Source organism: Schistocerca gregaria, chromosome X (assembly GCF_023897955.1).
Source record: "Schistocerca gregaria isolate iqSchGreg1 chromosome X, iqSchGreg1.2, whole genome shotgun sequence".
In the NCBI taxonomy this organism is placed as follows: domain Eukaryota; kingdom Metazoa; phylum Arthropoda; class Insecta; order Orthoptera; family Acrididae; genus Schistocerca; species Schistocerca gregaria.
In genome coordinates, this window is record NC_064931.1 from 862,112,092 (window position 1) to 862,133,161 (window position 21,070).

Genomic DNA, 21,070 nt, shown 5'->3' on the forward strand with positions numbered 1-21,070 from the left:
AATGATAGTGTTAAAAACTGTGTGCTATCCACAAAGAAAGTGTTCAAACTTAAATTACTCGCTACCGACATATTATTAAAACTGTCTGTAGCTCTGGGGCCAGTGGAAAAAAAGCCATTTCCTCTGCACTAAGATCCTGAATAGTAAAACAATGTGGTGTTCAAACCAACCTCCATAAACTGTTAACAAAGCTTTGGCAAATGAATTGCCTATGAGTATCAGGTTGCTGCAATGCTATTATGGAGTACACTAAGCTTTTTTTCATATCTTATGCTAAAATACTTCTGTACACCGCATTCAGCTAAACTAAATTAACTTTAATCTAAGATTATTCACATTTCAGATAGGAACAAAAAGTATGTTTTCAGCTCAAAACTATTCCCTGAAAGTACTTCACCCTTTTTTGTAGAAATTCCATTCAAGATCACTGCAATAGTTCTGCAAAATGTTCATGCTACAAAGTAAACAGTATATTGATCACATTTCAATGTTTTAAATAATTCTATTCACAAAAACATGAAAATTATCATTTAAAATGTTACTTTTTGGGCTGAAGTTTGAGAAATTACTGTATTTTGTAAAAATCGAAAATAAAACCACATACAACTTTTTATTCAGCATTTAATGATCGTGGAAAAACAGTAGTCAACACAAAAACCACCAAATCTCAAAATGACAGCTAAACATAAAAGTGTGTAAAAATAAATGAAGTAACAGTATACACAGAAGTAACTGATGGTGGAAAACAGATGGCAACCTACAACTAGGTTCACTTTAAAATGTTTTATAATGCTACTTAAAGTTATTTCTGGACGCAAAGTACCTGAAGGTATCTTACAATCATTTCTGTAATTAAGTTAAGAGAGAAATTAACACAGATTCATATAAAACAAAAGAACAGCATAAAAACCTCCAACAAAATTTTAAAGCAATGCCGGTAGGCTATTATTATTTACAACAGTCATCAATTTCATTGCAAGAGAAATGGTAAATGTTGCACAATGTCCAGGTATTTAGCATTAACACACATTTAAATACATGCTTTGGCTTACGATTTGCCAACAAGAACACCACCTGCACGATGTCTTGGGCCATCCGTAATCTCTCCAGCACTATGATCCTGTTCCTTTAGGTCACCACTAAATTGTTGTCTATATGCTTTTATTTCTTTATCCTTTCCCTTTACATCATCAGTGACATCTTCAATGAATTTCACCAACTATTAAAAAAAATACAAATATATTACCCACTCAACATTGAATTTCTGCAAAATAAGTTTATCAGTCACAAAATTTTCTTGGCTTAACGAACTATTACAATGAATAAAATTTTCGGTTCAGAAACACACTACACCAGGGGCACAGGAAAACGAAATTATACAAGTCAGCTCAATTACACATATGGGTACTGTTCTGAAAATGTAAAGGAGAAAAATCTGGAACTAACACAAAAGACGGCAGTGATACTGACAAAATGTGTTTGCTATATTACTACACAGTCCACATACATTTAAGTTAATGTTTAACTTTATTTGTAGAACAATTTTGTAATTCTGTTCTGTGTGCTTCTTTCAAATGGATGAACTGGAATACTGCACCATCATAAAAGTTCTCATTTTGGAATGCTTGACACTAAACTGAAGTTATCTACATCTGAATGGGATGATACAGACATTGCCTCATATGAACGTATGGTTCTATTGTGGAACATTTTTCACAGATCATTTTATTTCTCTGATAAATTAGCAAAATAAGTCATACAAATGTAATAGACATGACTGTCTATAGTTCAAAGTTTCTCAGAGGGCAACAAGTATTTTCTATTAGTTTGATCATCGTACTCACCATTTCATTACCCCCCCCCCCCCCCTCCTCCAAAAGAATACTTTGTGTTTTCTCTACCTTGTACACAGCCTTCTTGAAGGCCCTTGTGTTATGCATGCCTTAAACCCACAGAAAACTTCCCAAGAAAGATATGCTGACTACTAATTACTTTGCAGATAGCAGTAGTCAGTTGTGGAAGTAGTGAATAATACAATAAAACTCATCAGCTTTGACCAGTAGCTATCATAATAGCAACTATTTGTGTGTACTATGTAACCAGCATAGTGACTGACACCATACAATCACACACATTTTAACTGTATAAGGATCCCAGTGGGAATATGAGGCTATGGGTGGAATGTGGTTATCAATGGCTTCAAACATATAAAAAAACTTGTAAACATCATATTACAGTTGAGAAATTAAGAAAAGTTCTATACGTAGAAAACTCGAAAAATTTTCCAAACTCCATTTGCTTCACAAGGTACCTATATAGACCAAGTAAAGAATCTCTTCTTTTCACATATGTGAAGGTGGTTGTCATGACAATAGAAATGGTTACACATTTGTACAATGAAATAAGTGTCTAGAGTTACTTTCATTTTCCCTGTTCTACATTTTGTAAGTGTCAGGACATCAGGAAAAGGCTTACATCTCTTACTATAGATCAAATATTTAATCAGTTTAATGCAACCACTGTATACAATACAGAGTAATTATTTAAGGTAACAATGAAACATATATGCCCAAAGGAACTACCAGAGCACTCTGAGTATTATGAACTTACTAGGATGAGAGGTCGATTGGGAACGGTGAAAAACAGCTCTACAGGAATCAATTTGGCTTCAATAATCAACAAAATTTTAGGAAATGGAATATCACCATCACTCTGGATGGTTTGAAAACTTGCTAAGACAGCTCTCTCTATTTGATTCTCAACAGAGAAAACAATCTTCAGATGTGAAAGTAGTAGTTGTGGTCTTCAGTCCTGAGACTGGTTTGATGCAGCTCTCCATGCTACTCTATCCTGTGCAAGCCTCCACCTCCCAGTACCTACTGCAACCTACATCCTTCTGAATCTGCTTAGTGTATTCATCTCTTGGTCTCCCTCTATGATTCTTACCCTCCACACTGCCCTCACGTACTAAATTGGTGATCCTTTCATGCCTCAGAACATGTCCCAACAACCGATCCCTTCTTCTAGTCAAGTTGTGCCACAAACTCCTCTTCTCCCCAATTCTATTCAATACTTCCTAATTAGTTATGTGATCTACCCATCTAATCTTCAGTATTCTTCTGTAGCACCACATTTCGAAAGCTTCTATTTTCTTCTTGTCCAAACTATTTATCGTCCATGTTTCACTTCCATACTTGGCTACACCCCATACAAATGCTTTGAGAAACGACTTCCTGACACTTAAATCTATACTCAATGTTAACAAATTTCTGTTCTTCAGAAACCCTTTCCTTTCCTTTGCCAGTCTACATTTTATATCCTCTCTACTTCGACCATGGTCAGTTATTTTGCTCCCCAAATAGCAAAACTCTTAATCTAATTCCCTCAGCATCACCCGACTTAATTCGACTACATTCCATTATCCTCGTTTTGCTTTTGTTGATGTTCATCTTATACCCTCCTTTCAAGACAGTGTCCATTCCGTTCAACTGCTCTTCCAAGTCTCTTGCTGTCTCTGACAGAATTACAATGTCATCGGTGAACCTCAGGTTTTATTTCTTCTCCATGGTTTTTAATACCTACTCCGAAGTTTTCTTCTGTTTCCTTTACTGCTTGCTCAATATACAGATTGAATAGCATCGAGGAGAGACTACAGCCCTGTCTGACTCCCTTCCCAACTACGGCTTCCCTTTCATGTCCCTCGACTCTTATAACTGCCATCTGCTTTCTGTACAAATTGTAAATAGCCTTTCGCTCCCTGTATCTTACCCCTGCCACCTTCAGAATTTGAAAGAGAGTATTCCAATCAACATTGTCAAAAGCTTTCTTTAAGTCTACACAAGGTAGAAATGTAGGTTTGCCTTTCCTTAATCTTTCTTCTAAGGTAAGTCGTAGCGTCAGTATTGCCTCACGTGTTCCAACATTTCTACGGAATCTCCCCCGAGGTCAGCTCTATCAGTTTCTCCATTTGTCTGTAAAGAATTCGCATTAGTATTTTGCAGCTGTGACTTATTAAACTGATAGCTTGGTAATTTTCACATCTGTCAACACCTACTACCTTTGGGATTGGAATTATTATATTCTTCTTGAAGTCTGAGGGAATTTCGCCTGTCTCATACATCTTGCTCACCAGATGGTAGAGTTTTGTCAGGACTGGCTCTCCCAAGGCTGTCAGCAGTTCTAATGGAATGTTGTCTACTCCTGGGGCCTTGTTTCGACTTAGGTCTTTCAGAGACCTGTCAAACTCTTCACGCAGTATCATATCTCCCATTTCACCTTCACCTACACCGTCTTCCATTTCCATAATATTGTCCTCAAGAACATCGCCCCTGCATAGAGCCTCTATATACTCCTACCATCTTTCTTCTTTCCCTCCTTTGCTTATAACTGGGTTTCCATCTGAGCTCTTGATATTCATGCAAGTGGTTCTCATTTCTCCAAAGGTCTCTTTAATTTTCCTGTAGGCAGTATCTATTGTAGTACCCCTTGTGAGATAAGCCTTTACATCCTTACATTTGTCCTCTAGCCATCCCTGCTTAGCTATTTTGCACTTCCTGTCAATCTCATTTTTGAGACATTTGTATTCCTTTTTGCATGCTTCACTTACTGCATTTTTGTACTTTCTCCTTTCATCAAGTAAATCAGTATCTCTTCTGTTACCCAATGATTTCTACTAGGTGTCGTCTTTTTATCTACTTGATCCTCTGCTGCCTTCACTATTTTATTCCTCAAAGCTACCCATTCTTCTTCTACTGTATTTTTCCCCCATTCCTGTCAATTGTTTCCTTATGCTCTCCCTGAAACTCTGTACAACCTCTAGTTATTTCAGTTTCTTCAGTTTTAGTCTACAGTTCATAACCAACAGATTGTGGTCAGAGTCCACACCCGCCCCTGGAAATGTCTTACAATTTAAAACTTAGTTCCTAAATCTCTGTCTTACCATTATATTATCTATCTGAAACCTTCTAGTACGAGGTGCATTCAAGTTCTAAGGACTCCGATTTTTTTTTTCTCCGGACTGGAAAAGAGAGAGAAACATGCACATTGTTTTAAAATGAGGCCGCGTTCATTGTCAATATGTCCCAGAGATGGCAGCACCACATGGCAGATGATATTTCACTGCCAGCGGCAAGAATGAGAACTGTTTTAAATACTTAAAAATGGCGACTTTTTCCTTACTTGAACAGCGTGCAATCATTCGTTTTCTGAATATGCGTGGTGTGAAACCAATTTAAATTCATCGACAGTTGAAGGAGACATGCGGTGATGGAGTTATGGATGTGTCGAAAGTGCGTTAGTGGGTGCGACAGTTTAATGAAGACAGAACATTGTGTGACAACAAACCGAAAGAACGTCGGGCTCGCACAAGCCGGTCTGACGACATGATCGAGAAAGTGGAGAGAATTGTTTTGGGGGATCACAGAATACCTGTTGAACAGATCGCCTCCAGACTTGGCATTTCTGTGGGTTCTGTGCACACAATCCTGCATGACAACCTGAAAATGCGAAAAGTGTCATCCAGGTGGGTGCCACGAATGCTGACGGACGACCACATGGCTGCCCGTGTGGCATGTTGCCAAGCAATGTTGACGCGCAACGACAGCATGAATGGGACTTTCTTTTCGTCGGTTGTGACAATGGATGAGACGTGGATGCCATTTTTCAATCCAGAAACAAAGCGCCAGTCAGCTCAATGGAAGCACACAGATTCATCGCCACCAAAATAATTTTGGGTAACCGCCAGTGCTGAAAAAATGATGGTGTCCATGTTCTGGGACAGTGAGGGCGTAATCCTCACCCATTGCGTTCCAAAGAGCACTACGGTAACAGGTGCATCCTACGAAAATGTTTTGAAGAACAAATTCCTTCCTGCACTGCAACAAAAACATTCGGGAAGGGCTGCGCGTGTGCTGTTCCACCAAGACAAAGCACCCGCACATCAAGCTGACGTTATGGAACAGTTTCTTCGTGATAACAACTTTGAAGTGATTCCTCATGCTCCCTACTCACCTGACCTGGCTCCTAGTGACTTGGCTTTTTCCAACAATGAAAGACACTCTCCATGGCCGCAAATTTACCAGCCGTGCTGCTATTGCCTCAGCAATTTTCCAGTGGTCAAAACAGACTCCTAAAGATTCCTTCGCCGCTGCCATGGAATCATGGTGCCAGCGTTGTGAAAAATGTGTACGTCTGCAGGGCGATTACATCGAGAAGTAACGCCAGTTTCATCGATTTCCGGTGAGTAGTTAATCAGAAAAAAAATCAGGGGCCTTGTAACTTGAATGCACCTCGTATCTCCAGGGTTCTTCCATGTATACAACCTTCTTTCATGATTCTTGATCCAAGTGTTAGCTATGATTATGTTATGCTCTGTGCAAAATTCTACCAGGCGGCTTCCTCTTTCATTTCTTAGCCCCAATCCATATTCACCTACTACGTTTCCTTCTCTTCCTTTTCCTACTGTCGAATTCCAGGCACCAATGACTATTAAATTTTCGTCTCCCTTCACTATGTGAAAGTATGTTCAGGTAAACAAAAAGGAATTTTTACAGATTCAATACTTTCACAATAGATATAAAGAAGCTACTGGATAGCACTGTGGAAGCTCAATGCAGTTCCTTGTAGATGAAGCTAGTGTCTACAAGAAGCTTTGATACCTGAAAACTGTAGTGAAATACAAAAAGACCAGCACAGATTGACACTTTATGTGGGCACTAGCAGCTTACTTGACACACAAGAATTTAACAATGTGCAGAAATAAATAAATAAATAGATACCTCTATTATTGTTTTATCAATGGTTACCAATTAATGGGGTCATAAAGTAACTGATGATGGTCGAAGTAGAGAGGATATAAAATGGAGACTGGCAATGGCAAGGAAAGTGTTTCTGAAGAAGAGAAATTTGTTAACATCGAGTATAGATTTAAATGTCAGGAAGTTGTTTCTGAAAGTATTTGTATGGAGTGTAACCATGTATGGAAGTGAAACATGGACGACAACTAGTTTGGACAAGAAGAGAATAGAAGCTTTTGAAATGTGGTGCTACAGAAGAATGCTGAAGATTAGATGGGTAGATCACATAACTAATGAGGAAGTATTGAATAGGATTGGGGAGAAGAGAAGTTTGTGGCACAACTTGACCAGAAGAAGGGATCGGTTGGTAGGACATGTTCTGAGGCATCAAGGGATCGCCCATTTAGTATTAGAGGGCAGTGCGGAGGGTAAAAAATCATAGAGGGAGACCAAGAGATGAATACACTAAGCAGATTCAGAAGGATGTAGGTTGCAGTAGGTACTGGGAGATGAAGAAGCTTGCACAGGATACAGTAACATGGAGAGCTGCATCAAACCAGTCTCTGGACTGAAGACAACAACAACAACAACAAAATATCTAGGTGAATGTGTCCAATGCAATTTAAGGTGAAACACCTACATAAAACTCATTTAATGAGGTGACTTAGAAAAACACACACATTCCTGAACCCACTATGAGGTAGAATCAGCAGAGATAAACATGCACTATTTATTTAAAATACTGCCACAGTATGACAGATTCATTAGGATCCTGTACCTCAATCAGTAAAAATGAAACCCTTATAGGGCCACTTTGTCATCTGTCAGTCTGTCCATCTGTTAAGACCCATTTCCTCAGAAATTACAATAGCAAATAAAAAATTACACAAAAAATTTAAGCTTAAAACATTCTTGAAAAAGTTGGAATTCCCAGGACCGATATCTTGCCAGTAATGATATCGTTAACAGGCAAAAACTGTCAAGATTCTCGATTCCTGGGATGGGTTAATCATCTATATACATAATTAGATTTACAAGGAACCATCAGTCAGAGTCCAACTCGCACTTGGCCTTCTTTTTATAATAGGTGTACTATTTTTACTGTCAGCTTATATTTCAAATACATCATAATCTTTAATTGTATGTTTCATTTTTTTCATACATGGTGTAGGAACCCTACTGGCATTCAAAACTATTTCCAGTCATCTCAGACTGGATAAATACAGGTGCTGTATGGTTTTGAAGGCAATCTTACAACAATCTACCTGCAAAATTGTTAAAAGTACAGGTGACAACAACAGAGATGGTAGCAATAGTACATTCTTCTCTCCAAAGTAGACCACAACAGCTCAATAACTTTGAGACATGGTGACTGTTCTGGCCAGGGGAGATGCAACAATTCATCCTAATGCTTACAAATGGCTCTGAGCACTATTCGACTTAACTTCTGAGGTCATCAGTCGCCTAGAACTTAGAACTAATTAAACCTAACTAACTTAAGGACATCACACACATCCATGCGCGAAGCAGGATTCGAACCTGCGACCGTAGCGGTCGCTCGGCTCCAGACTGTAGCACTCAGAACCGCACAGCCACTCCGGCCTAATGAGTTATAGGAACTGTGTGAACAAAGGCCCTGATCTTTGAACACTGCTTCACTATTAGGGAACAAACTTTGTAGCATGGGATGGAGTTGATGAGCCAAAATGTTCTCATAACCCTTGGCAGTATTGGGACCTTTTAGAGCAAGCACTGGGCCATTGAATACCACTATACAGCTCCCCGAATTATCACTGAGGACCCTCCATGTCGCATTCTTGGGACATAAACTCAGCCAGAAGTTGGAAACCACATGGACCAACATTCATCTGACCAAATGGTTTTTTCCATTGCTCTGTAGCCCAGGTTTCACAGCTTCAGCACCATGATTTCCTGTCATGGGAATTTGCATCACTCTTGAGTAGTTATGGAATTACAGCTCGTCTTAATTCCCTGCTTATGGAGCTGTCTTTGTGTTGTCTTGTTGCTGATGGGATTCACGAATGCAACATTCAGGTCTACAGTGACTTCTGTTGCTGTCTTCCGCTTTCCTGTCACAATCCTCTTCAACGATGATCAGTCACAATCACTCAACACACAGCTTTGTACATATTGTGACTTAGCTGATGATGTTCTCGCGTTTTCCCTGTAGGCAGTATAAACCTTTGATACGGGGTCTCTTGAAACACCAAACACTTCGGCTCCCATTTTTATGGAAGCATCATACAAGCACCAACAATTCACCTATGTTCAAATTCACTTAACTCTGATATAATATACTTGCAACTACACAGAACATTGTCCTGACTACAACTGACACTTGCAATGCATTACAACATTGCCCAGACACCATTTGTAGTCATATACAACCTGTAAACTTGGCTGGCATCTATATTTATGTTCAAGCATGCATTTCTCGCAGTGTTTACATATTTTTGTCCAATTCTTAAAGATATGAATAGATGTTTACTGCAACAATAGAAACTGGTTATAAACTTACACAGTTGAGCAACAGTCAGAGTCTCACTTTATTTTTCCACATCGATTATTATAACGCATTTTGGCAGACTACCACCATTATCAGATGCAGTCCGCCAAATTTTATTATAACTATTGCTGACAAAAAATGAAGTGTGATCAAGACAGATTTTTTTTATAATACATACATGAGCACCATTCATGATGACACCTATCAAGGCTTTTCATCTTTCATTATCATAGTTATGTAACAAAATAATTGTGTTTTTGTCAGCTGATCACATGTCAAATACGATTCAATCACAGTAGACTTCTCTATCGTGACAATGCCACACTTTACAGAGAATGAAGATTCAAAAGAGAGCTGTGTGCTTGGTCATTGACTCGTTCAATATAATACAAGTGCCCAACAGATATGCTCAAACAATTCCCTGAGGAAAAATGGGTATTAGGTTTAAACATCTTATGAATAACAAGCTCATTAGAGAACCAGTCTTCATTTTCATTCTCAAGGAAGCTATCTTGGCATCCAATTCAATTATTTTAGCACCACACTGTTCAGAAAACAGTACCCCAGCTGTACACATTACAAGATAGCATCCCGAATCATGGATACGCTTCCTTTTAAAATCCAAACAATCAGTTTTTCAAGAAGAACCAAGCAATAAAAAAAAAATTCCACATACTAACAAAATATCCACAACAGCATTTTTTTAAATGTAGAAAGTTGAGCTTATACATTGGCTTACCAACAGCCACATCATTTGTGAATGTGAAGGCAGAGGAAAGTAGACAATGTTTCTACCAAAACAACCTGCAAGGTGGCTTGTGTAACATAAATATAGATGTATAAAAAAATCTACTCACTAACTGGCAGCAGAACACGCACATTAAAGACAGTTGTCAAGAAACTCAATGTGGAACCTTAGTTTTAATAGTGTGTTCTGCCACCGCTTGGTGAGTAGATTTTTTTATCTATCCAATTAAATAATTTGGTCAATAATTGATTGATTGGGTTGTTATATTAGCGCATGTGGCCATCATTTCTTCTTATGTAACCCTCTTCTCAGCCTTTTTTGTTGTCCCTTTACTACCTTATGTGCCAGCTAATCCATTCGTCTACACTATCTTAACTAAGGTCCCACATTCCGTTTCTTGACAACCATCTTTTATTTATATGTTCTGCCTCAGCTTGGCGATTATATTTTTTTACCTATCCCAATTAAATAATTTTGTCAATAATTGATTGTTTTCACCATTATAAATGTAGATTTAAATGAGTTGACAGGCAGGCTCTATGAATCTGTTTTCTTTTCATGAGTGACCACATTTGTGGTAAATCTAGTGATAGTCTTTAAGCAGGTTTTTCCAGAGACAGATTTTGGACTATTTCACTGTCTCCAACTTGCTCTGGTTGAATGGGAAGCACAAGAAGTTCAAATAGGTTACAGATCTGAATGTCCTGTTATACGTTTGATACATCAGGATACAAAGATCTTCAGGAAGTGTGCTCCAGAAACATTATACATATAAAGAAGAAAGAAAGTGCGTAAAATCCCCTGCTATATTTTGAATGTGCAAGAATCAAAAATTTCCAATCAATACTGCTGAATTGTGTTCAAAGTTGACTTTGTGATTAGTGTGATATAGTGTACTGTTTTCTAATTAACACCTACATCTACGTGATTACTCTGCTATTCACAATAAAGTGCCTGGCAGAGGGTTCAATGAACCACCTTCAAGCTGTCTCTCTACCGCTCCACTCTCCAACGGCATGCAGGAAAAATGAGCACTTAAATTTCTCTGTGCGAATCCTGATTTCTCTTACTTTATTGTGGTGAACATTTCTCCCTGTAGGTGGGTACCAACAGCATGTTTTTGCAATTGGAGGAGAAAACTGGTGATTAAAATTTCATGAGAAGATCCCGTTCCAACGAAAACACCTCTGTTTTAATGATTGCCACTCCAATTCACTTATGTCTGTGGCACTATCTCCCCTACTTCGCGATAATACAAAACAAGCTGCCTTTCTTTGTACTTTTTCGATGTCATCCTTCAGTCCCATCTGATGCGGGTCCCACACTGCACAGCAATACTCCAGAATAAGACGGACAAGTGTGGTGTAAGCAGTCTCTTTAGTAGACCTGTTGCACACTCCAAGTGTTCTGCCAATGAGCTGCAGTCTTTGGTTGGCTCTACCCACAAAATGATCTATGCGATCGTTCCAATTTACGGTAATCCTTAAGTATTGAGTTGAATTTACAAAATTCAGATTTGTGTGACTTATCGCATACCGAAATTTAGCAGATTTCTTTTAATACTTGTGTCAATAACTTCACACTTTTCTTTAGTCAGGGTCAATTGCCACTTTTTGCACCATACAGATATCTTATCTAGATCCTTTTGCAATTCGTTTTGGTCATCTGATGACTTTAGAAGATGATAAACGACAGATTCACCTATAAACAACGTAAGACAGCTACTGAAATTGTCTCGTACGTCGTTAATATAGATCAGGAACAATAAAGGGCCTATAACACTTGCTTGGGGAACACCAGACACTATTTCTGTTTTACTTTATGACACTGCGTCAATTGCTACCAACTGTGATCTTTCTGACACGACATCACGAATCCAGCCTGTGAGGTAACAGGTGAGTTGTGGCACCCTGGAAATATTCTATGTTCGGAGTTGGGGCAGCCATACAGGATGCTCGTTAGCAACCGTCTGATGCCGCACAATAGCGGGACCACGTGGTTGCTATCCGACCGTGTGGCTGGGAATTCCTTGGTGACGCTGTGTCAATGAAAGAGATTTTTATGCCGAGAGTGCCAAAGATGTCGCACTTTGTGGAACCTTAATGGCAGACATTTCACAGTTAGTATAGAAATTAATAGCAGCCAGATAAACCATGATACTGCAAAAAGAAACATGCACATTACCATTATTTGCATGGCGATTTTGATGGTGTAATCAGATTTTCAATATCTTTATTATTTCAAACTTTAGTGTGTGAATAAATTAAATTATACGAGTAACATCCAGCAACGAATTTCCAAAATCTAAACAGTTAATCTGATTTTGTCTATCAACATATCTTTAGAAAGCTATTAGTGTAAACCAAATTGGTATGAATTTCAGGCATGTAACTTGAAGTACACAAGTTATTGGAGGTCAAAGTGGTGTATTACTACTAATTGCACCAGGCCACAAGTACTCCACAATTACACAAAAAAATGGTAACAGCATGCTTATAAATATATTTATTTCTCTATGTCTTTGTTTATATCCGATATATACTATTAATGAAGAAATTGGTTAAACATTTAGTGTTTTTTAAAAAGCACAGATACATTAGCCTACAGGCCTACCTTTTGTTTCTATTCCTTCAATATATGTTTATTTGATTTGTTTATGTATTTATAATGTGTGTTAGAGCGTGTTTATGGTCCAGCCGTAGGAATATTTATTTAATTTCAAGTTATTCAAATATAAATCCAACATTTCGTATGTGTTTCAATATGTATGAGTGTGTGCGTTGGCTTTGAGACATGGCAGGAGTGCTCCAGCCAATCACATGGATCATTCCAAAAAGGACACGTGGGAGACATATGGAGGCTGGGGAGGAGCATCGTTTTCCGGAGAGGACAGGGGGAGTTCTGAACAGTGCGGCGCGAAGGACAGTCACACAGGACACGGGAGAGTCCTGGACATTACAGTGCGATGGATGCAGAGTCACGAGAATGACTTGGAGAGTGGAACAGTTTTGCGCATGGTAGTGGGAGACATAAATATTTCTTAGTGCCGACTTGCGCACTTGTGAGGTTTCCGTGGCTTCTGCAGTGAAGACGTAGTATGCATCAGAAGTGAATGTCTCGCGAGCTATGTTGTTGTTCATAACTAATTACATGAAGTAGGAATCTACTGTTTCCCTGTTATTCAATTTTTATTTTATTTAATTGCTGGAACATCGACACCAATAGGTGTTTTGCAGGAATAAACTGCATTCTAAAAGGTACTTCTGCTATCGTACTCATCATTTAAAGTCGTTAAGGTAGTACCTGCAGATTTTATTTAATTGTAATCTTTCGTTTATAAATTACTATGTTGCATAAAAGATTTGCAATTGCCGAGTCATACGAACCTTCAGCCATTCAATTCATGTGTCTATTCAGACTGTATGCTGTAGACTCAACAGTATTTGGCTTGTAATGCGGCAATTATGTATCGCAGCCCCTAGACAATGAAACCAGCCAAAACTTTAAATATATCAACTCTGAGTTTGAGGGTACGTAGTTGAGGGCCATCACACAATTTTTATTTGAAAGCCCACAAGTCGCACAACGGACGAGATATTCCATAGACACGCAGTTTGGTTAGCAGACTGCTTGTGAGGAACGCTGTCAAAAACCTTCAGAAAATCTAAAAATATGGACCCAATTTTACATCCCCTGTTGATAGCACTCATTACTTCACGAGTATAAAGAGCTAGTTGTGTATCGCAAGAACTATTTTTTCTGAATCCGGGCTGACTACATGTCAATAAATCTGTTTCTTTGAGGTACTTCATAATGTTTGAATACAGTATATGTTCCAAAACCCTACTGCAAATCAAAGTTAGTGATATGGGCCTGTAATTCAACGGAGTACTCCTCCTTCCCTTTTTGGGTAATGGTGTGACTTGAGCAATTTTCCAGTCTTGAGGTATGGATCTTTCTGTGAGCGAGTGGTTGTATATAATTGCTAAATATAGAGCTATTGTATCAGCATAATCTGAGAGGAACGTGACTGGTATACAATCTGGACCGGAAGCCCTGCTTTTATTAAGCGATTTAAGCTGCTTTGCGACACTGAGGATATCTATTTCTGTGTTTCTTAACTTTGCAGTTGTTCTTGATTGAAATTCAGGAATATTTACTTCGTCTTCTTTGGTGAAGGAGGATAAAACTGTTACAAGGGTATGGAAAGGTCAGGAGATAGTGACTTTCCTTAAAGTAATAGAAATGTGGTAAATTTAAATGTGGAAAGCAAGAACATTAAATTGTTAACAATGACATATGTATTTTCCTTTATATAAGGAAAACAAATACTGACTCCGTTCAACTATATAAAAATGAAACACTTTACAATCATTAAATCTGCAGTGATATGCAATGACTGTAATTTGTCCATGTTTAACTTCCTGTTGCTCGGTAATTCAGACCATCCCTCCAGCAGTTCTTTGATATCAATATTCATAATTATGTGCCATGGGGTCACATTTCTGCTTGAGATAATGGAATTATTTCTTCCACTGCAGCAGAGAATACCCCCAATGTCTCATTCAAGTAGGCAGTCTTTTTTTTAGCAGGTGTTTCTGTAAGTAGCTCACTTCTAAGCAGTGTCTCTCTGAATGTGGGAATGTTGACACCTTGTCAAATGGTCCTTTTTTCTTAATCATAATAGACATTTTTGATAGCTATATGCCCTGTTCATGCATACACTTTTACTGACAAATGATTAATCTTAAGGACTCACCTACCAGGCTCACTAATGTGTTTGGTTGTTATGGTATTGTGCAAGTAAGAATGTGCATCTTTGATGCATTCTGTCAGAATTCAGAGATTCAACAAAAACTGCATAGTTGGTGGACTTAATCACAGTCAATTGGAGAAACCTATTGGGATCATTGTCTTATTTGTTTTAACTATTTTGATTACAAGCAGATGATCAACTAAATTAAAGTTAAACACAGCCAATCATCAAGGGAAAAAATCTTGTTTTGACCTTAATTCCTGGTATATTAAGAAGAATACGGAAGAATTCTGTGTTTAAGATGATGTTTCAATGAAGCAAAGAGGTTGAAGATGGAAAAAGGAATACTGGCAGAGTCAAAGAGAGTGCATCAACAGAAGCTTCCAAAAAATATATGGAAAAGGTTATAGAATTCTTTGAAGCTCAAGAATTCAGAAGAATTCATCCAGGCAAAATGGCCTGGTGCCATTCAAATAGATGGAGAAAAATTACAGTAGGGAAAGTACTTGCTACTAAACTATTTGGAAGAAATAATCGGACCTGAAGTAAAATTTACATTTTTTTTTTTTTTTAATTACCTCTACAGTGGTATGACTGTAGATTCCAGAAGGTCCACACTCACTGTGTACTCTATAAATCAGAATGTAAAATTAATGTTGGTACACAGCCCATAGGAATTGCTGCTTAGCAAAATACTACAAATGCTGTAAATGTAGATTTGCCTTTCCTTAACCTATCTTCTAAATTAGGACTTAGGGCAATATCACCTCCGACGTTCCAACACTTCTCCAGAAACCGAACTGATCTTCCCTAAGATTGAATTCATTTTTTACCGATGTTCTGTGAATAGTTCGTGTCAGTATTTTCTACAGCCATGACTTTTGAATTGAATTAGGGATAATTATGGCTTGGAAGCCTGAAAGAGGGCCAACTGTGGCTTGGGAATCCTTTATTCATATTTAGGCTGGGAAATATTAGTAAAGATATCCACCTATGGTTGACCTTGACTGCTTATAAGGCATTGCCCCTTGGCAGTGGAGTTACCTAATAATTGCAACATAGCACGGCCACGATGCACCAACACAAGGATGATGCACCAACACAAGGATTTCTTTTTATAATTTTTTTTTTATTACAAATGCGCACCAAATCTTTGCAACTTGACTGCAATGACTCCAACATGAAATAGGTGTTTTTGTTTTCTGGTGGCCTTAAATGCTCTCTTTTCAGTGGTGTAAATAATCTTACAATTATGTGTCAATTTCAAGATGTATGGTGTCAGATACAGACGAAATTTGGTTCTTTTGTTAACTTTTGAGGCAGATAACATGGTGAATGCAGCTGTAGAAATTTTCTTCTGTTACTGAATTGTTTACAGGCATATAGACAATGCACTGACAAACATTCATGTTTTCAGTATCCTTTACTCACTACCTATTCCTTCTCTTCATACCGGGCAATTTCCTTGTGACAAACTTTTTTAATAAGTTAAGACGCGCTGACCAATGGCCACTGCTTTCTGTTTGGTTATTTCTGTGTTCTGCACAAATAGTAGAAGGGGATGACAGGTCGGAGGATCCCATTATGTCAAACAATGGCTTGCTACACTTGAGAATATTTTTGGGTTTTCCAGTTAACAAGAATGTGGTCTTTGGGAAAGCAAGTCTAGTACCTACACAAAAATACAGATGGAGCTGAGACTTTACAGACATTCGTGGAAGTCCCTTAGGCACATTAAGCCTACAAACTAATTTTGTACAGCTCTAGAAGGTCAAGTGAGGAGCATCTTCCAGATTCAATCACTTCATACAGATTGACCATGAAGTGCGAGTATTCACACCGTCTTGTCATATTATTGTGACCAGCTGTCATAAGCTTGAATAACCACCTTTTGTAGCTTGGACTAGTGTAAGACATGCAAGAAGAGAATCAATTAGGTTTTGGAAGGTACTGACAGGGCTGTGAAACCACGTCGACTACAGTGTCATGGCCAGCTGCGTTAGGTTTCTCAGATGAGGATTCACAGTGCATACAGCCAGATCTGTGTTCATAGATTCTATACTCGGTTTAAATCCGGTGAGTTTCGTAGTGAGGGGAGTATGGTAAACTCATCCTGGTGCTATTCGAACCAATCATATGCATTGTGATGTGTGTGACACATTGCATTGTCTTGCTGGCAGATGCCATCATGCTGAGGAAAAACAAGGTGAGGGGTGGACGTGGTCTCCTCGGATAAATGCATACCTGTGTTGATCCACTGTGCCTCTCAGAATGACAAGATCAACCACAGAATGCCATGAAAACATTCCCCAGAACATAATGCTCCCTTTTCTAGCCCAGATCCTTCCAATGATTGTTGCAGGGCATTTGTTTTCAGGTGTTTCCCATTGTACATGCCAATGGCCGTAAGTACAATGGAGCATAAAATGTAAGTGATCTGGAAACACCATCAGCCACCACTCAGTGGATGTCCAGTTGCCATACTGACATACATATTTCAGCCTTCATCGCCAATGAACAGTCATCAGAATGGAGGCACGAATCAGATGCCTATTGCAGAGGCCCATATGCAGCAACATTCACTGAAAGGTCATTTGCTGGTGCAGTTAGAAGCACCATTTCACTGACTGCATGGCCCCTCCCACCTGAGGTTCGAGACCTCCCTCGGGTGTGTGTGTGTGTGTGTGTGTGTGTGTGTGTGTGTGTGTGTGTGTGTGTGTGTGTGTCTGTCTGTCTCTGTGTGTGTGTCTCTGTGTGTCTGTGTCTCTGTGTGTCTGTGTCTCTGTGTGTCTGTGTCTCTGTGTGTCTGTGTCTCTGTGTGTCTGTGTCTCTGTGTGTCTGTGTCTCTGTGTGTCTGTGTCTCTGTGTGTCTGTGTCTCTGTGTGTCTGTGTCTCTGTGTGTCTGTGTCTGTGTCTCTGTGTGTGTGTGTCTGTGTCTCTGTGTGTGTGTGTCTGTGTGTGTTTCTTAGCAGAGGTTAGTTTAAGTAGTGGGTAAGTCTAGGGACCGATGACCTCTGCAGTTTGGTCCCGCAAGAGCTCGCACACATTTGAACATTTTGAAAGGTCATTGAGGAGACACTGTTGGTAGCCCTTTGTTCCATCTGGTGTGTGTGTGTGTGCGGCGGGGGGGGAGGGAGGGGGGGGGGAGGAGTTGCTCAATAGTTGTACGGTATGTCTGTGCGCATGCGTCTCTGTAGTCGTTGTTCACCCTTGCCGTCTATGGCCTGTGGTGCACCACAGCTGCCTCAGTGCCGGTTTTGGGTAGCGCCATTTGCCATGCACTGCATAATTTAAACCTGGGAGCACAAGAACAGTTTACAAACTAAGCCTTTTCTGAAATGCTTCCACCCTTGGCCCGAAAGCCAATGATCATGCCCTTTTGGATGTCAGATAAATCACTCCATTTATGCATTGCAACGACTGCACTGTTTTCCACATCCCTCCCGCCACACTTTCTATACCCTCCACTGCTAGTGCACCCACCTGCCGTCCGAGTTGTTATGACACGTTTATGTCTAACATTGGCAGTGGTCACATTAATGCCACTGAAACGTGTATAAAGTTGATACCCAAATATTTTCATGGACCTTGTGATTCTTACATTTATGTGGCAATAAATTTACTGGTATTTGTAATAAATAATTTAAGAGAATTTGGAAACTCAGAATCGTAGAACTAACAGAAGAATACATTCCACAATAGTCGTGCTTACTGGCCAGTAGTTCAGAAAAGAACTTTATATTCTGATGCAAAATCAGTAACAAAATTGAAAATCCATGGATATTTAAAAACAAAATACAAGACTGCCTTATGAGACAATTTATCTGAACATTTCATCTCAGAAATGTAAGTCACAGTTAATACTAATGCTTAATATTAAACATATTTTTAACTTTTCCAATAAATACGACAGCACAGATTGTGTCTGATATCAGTAGTTACACAAGGTGTCACAGGAGAAACTGTCAATAATCGGGGATATGACAGGAACAGCCCTTCTAAGAGCAACGAAGTCTAGTAAACGTGTGCTGTAAAATGCATACCATAAGAGCTATGAGCAATTATTCAGTAGAAGATAAGTGATTCACAATAACTAAGCTGAGCAAGTGTTCATAGCTCTTTAGGAATGCATTTTATAGCCCATGTCTAGTAGGTGTTTTTGCTCTGAATGACTGTTCCTCTCACATCTCTGAAAATTTACCATTCCTCCTCTGACACACTGTATAAATGTGTAGTTTGTCATAGCAGCAGTAGCCTATATACATACAGCACCTAAGCAGTATAAGAGAAGTGGCCTGTTTTCTTCTTCAAAGTAGTTCATTCATGGCAACTATTCCCACACATACACAAAATAAACTAGAAATAATACTATAATTGCCAGTGTAGGTCCGTCGGCACAGGTCATGAATTTCTTATATTAGGTTCATGCACAAATTCATAAAATTTTGGTTTTGTATGTTGGCATTCTGGTTGCTATGGGTTCATTTATCAATTGTCATTTTTATTTGTAGTTCACTGTTGATATTTGAGTTTACACACTGTCATTTGGAGATAGTGAGTGAAGCTGTGTATGCTAGAAAATGGAGTGCCTAGTGGAGAAGTCTAAACACTGCCGACATAGTCTTCTGTTTGAGTTGAACAGAGGGGTGGCAGCACTGCACACAGCCACAACAATGTGTGCTGTGTGTGTGGATAGTGCCACTGGAAACAGCACGGCAAAAAAAATTATTTTCTCATTTTAAGGACTATTGTTTTTACATTAGTGACTCAACGTTGATGAAGAGCTTCAGGAAGATAGTTCAAACATATTAATCCACTATGATCCACATCAATGTACCTGAGAACAGGCAAATGTGATTAACTGTGATCATTCTACCACTGCATGCAATGGGGAAGGTGCAAAAATGTGGTGTATGGGTACCGCATGCTCTAAGCCAAAAATCACAAAAATCAGCAGGTGGCCATACGTGCATCTCTGCTTGCTCGTCATAAATTGACTCTTAAACAACACCAACCATTCCTATCCTGCATCATTACTTGTGATGAGAAGTGGTATCATTATGCAAACAAAAGGAATGGTTGAGCTCAAACAAAGCAGTAAGTACCAATACGAAAACCTGCTCGCAACCACAAAAGATAATGGTATGCATCTGGTTGGTTGGTTGATTTGGGGGGGGGGGGGGGGGGGGGAGGGGCCAAACAGCAAGATCGGTCGCATCGGATAAGGAAGGAAATCAGCCATGCCCTTTCACAGGAACCATCCCAGCCTTTGCCTGAAGTGATTTAGGGAAATCATAGAAAACCTAAATCAGGATGGCCGGATGTGGATTTTAACCATTGTCCTCCCAAATTCGAGTCCAGTGTACTTACCGCTGTGCCACCTCACTCAGTATGTGCATCTGGTGGAACATTGGTGGTGTGGTGTACTACAAACTGCTTCCATGAGGCCTAACCGTCACTGCTGACATTTACTCTTAAAAAATGTGGTATCAATAACAAGGAATACTGCATGAAGCTATATTACTACATAACGCCAACCCACATTCTGCTAGACTGACAAAAAACACCGTTGAGTTGAGTTGGGAAGTCATTCCACATCCACCTTATTCACCTGACCTTACATTCTCAGATTTTCCCCTTTTTGCTCTATTGAACAACCTTTGAGGAACTTCCTTTCCGGATGAGAATGTACTCCGAACATGGCTCAACGAGTCCTTCACCTCCAAAACACGTGATTAGTACCCAGTGTTGTGAGGCTGTTGTGAATAGTGAAGGAGAGTATATTATTGACAATTAAAGTCTCTGTAATGGGTATCTGTTGTGTTTATTAAACTTATGCAAAAACACTATGTACTCGTGCACCAACCTAATAGCAATTTTACAGAAGTTGGCTGCAATAGATGCCTATGTTTGACAATGTGTAACTTTATTTGATCCAGAACTTAACTCTCATTTGTAGTGGGATGTAAGGAATTCTATCTAAATGTTGCCATTTCCATAACAAAACTGGGTCAAACGTACCACCACTGAGCCCAAGATTTTGTTTTTAATTTTATTTGTAATTATATTTATGTCAGTTTCCTGAATCAACTGAATTTGAGGAAATACAGTTAAAGTTGACACTTCTGTAGATGAGGATGGAGGACAAACGTTTGCTTTTTATACTGGAAGCTATTTAAATTTAAAGTTGCACCCACTGTTGCTGTTTCAGTTGTTAAGTTATCTTTTGAACAAACTTCAAGATT

General features: G+C 39.0%; 1 protein-coding gene across 1 annotated transcript in view; it reads right to left on the reverse strand.

Annotated features, from left to right (window-relative positions):
- Positions 1 to 591: 591 nt before the first annotated feature.
- The window catches only part of LOC126299020 (prefoldin subunit 2-like), a 31,220-nt gene continuing 10,741 nt past the window's right edge, over positions 592 to 21,070 (reverse strand). Inside the window, exon 3 of the mRNA XM_049990657.1 lies at positions 592 to 1,219. Coding sequence (XP_049846614.1) covers positions 1,049 to 1,219 — 171 coding nt within the window. The 3' untranslated portion in view covers positions 592 to 1,048. The remainder of the gene's footprint in view (positions 1,220 to 21,070) is intronic.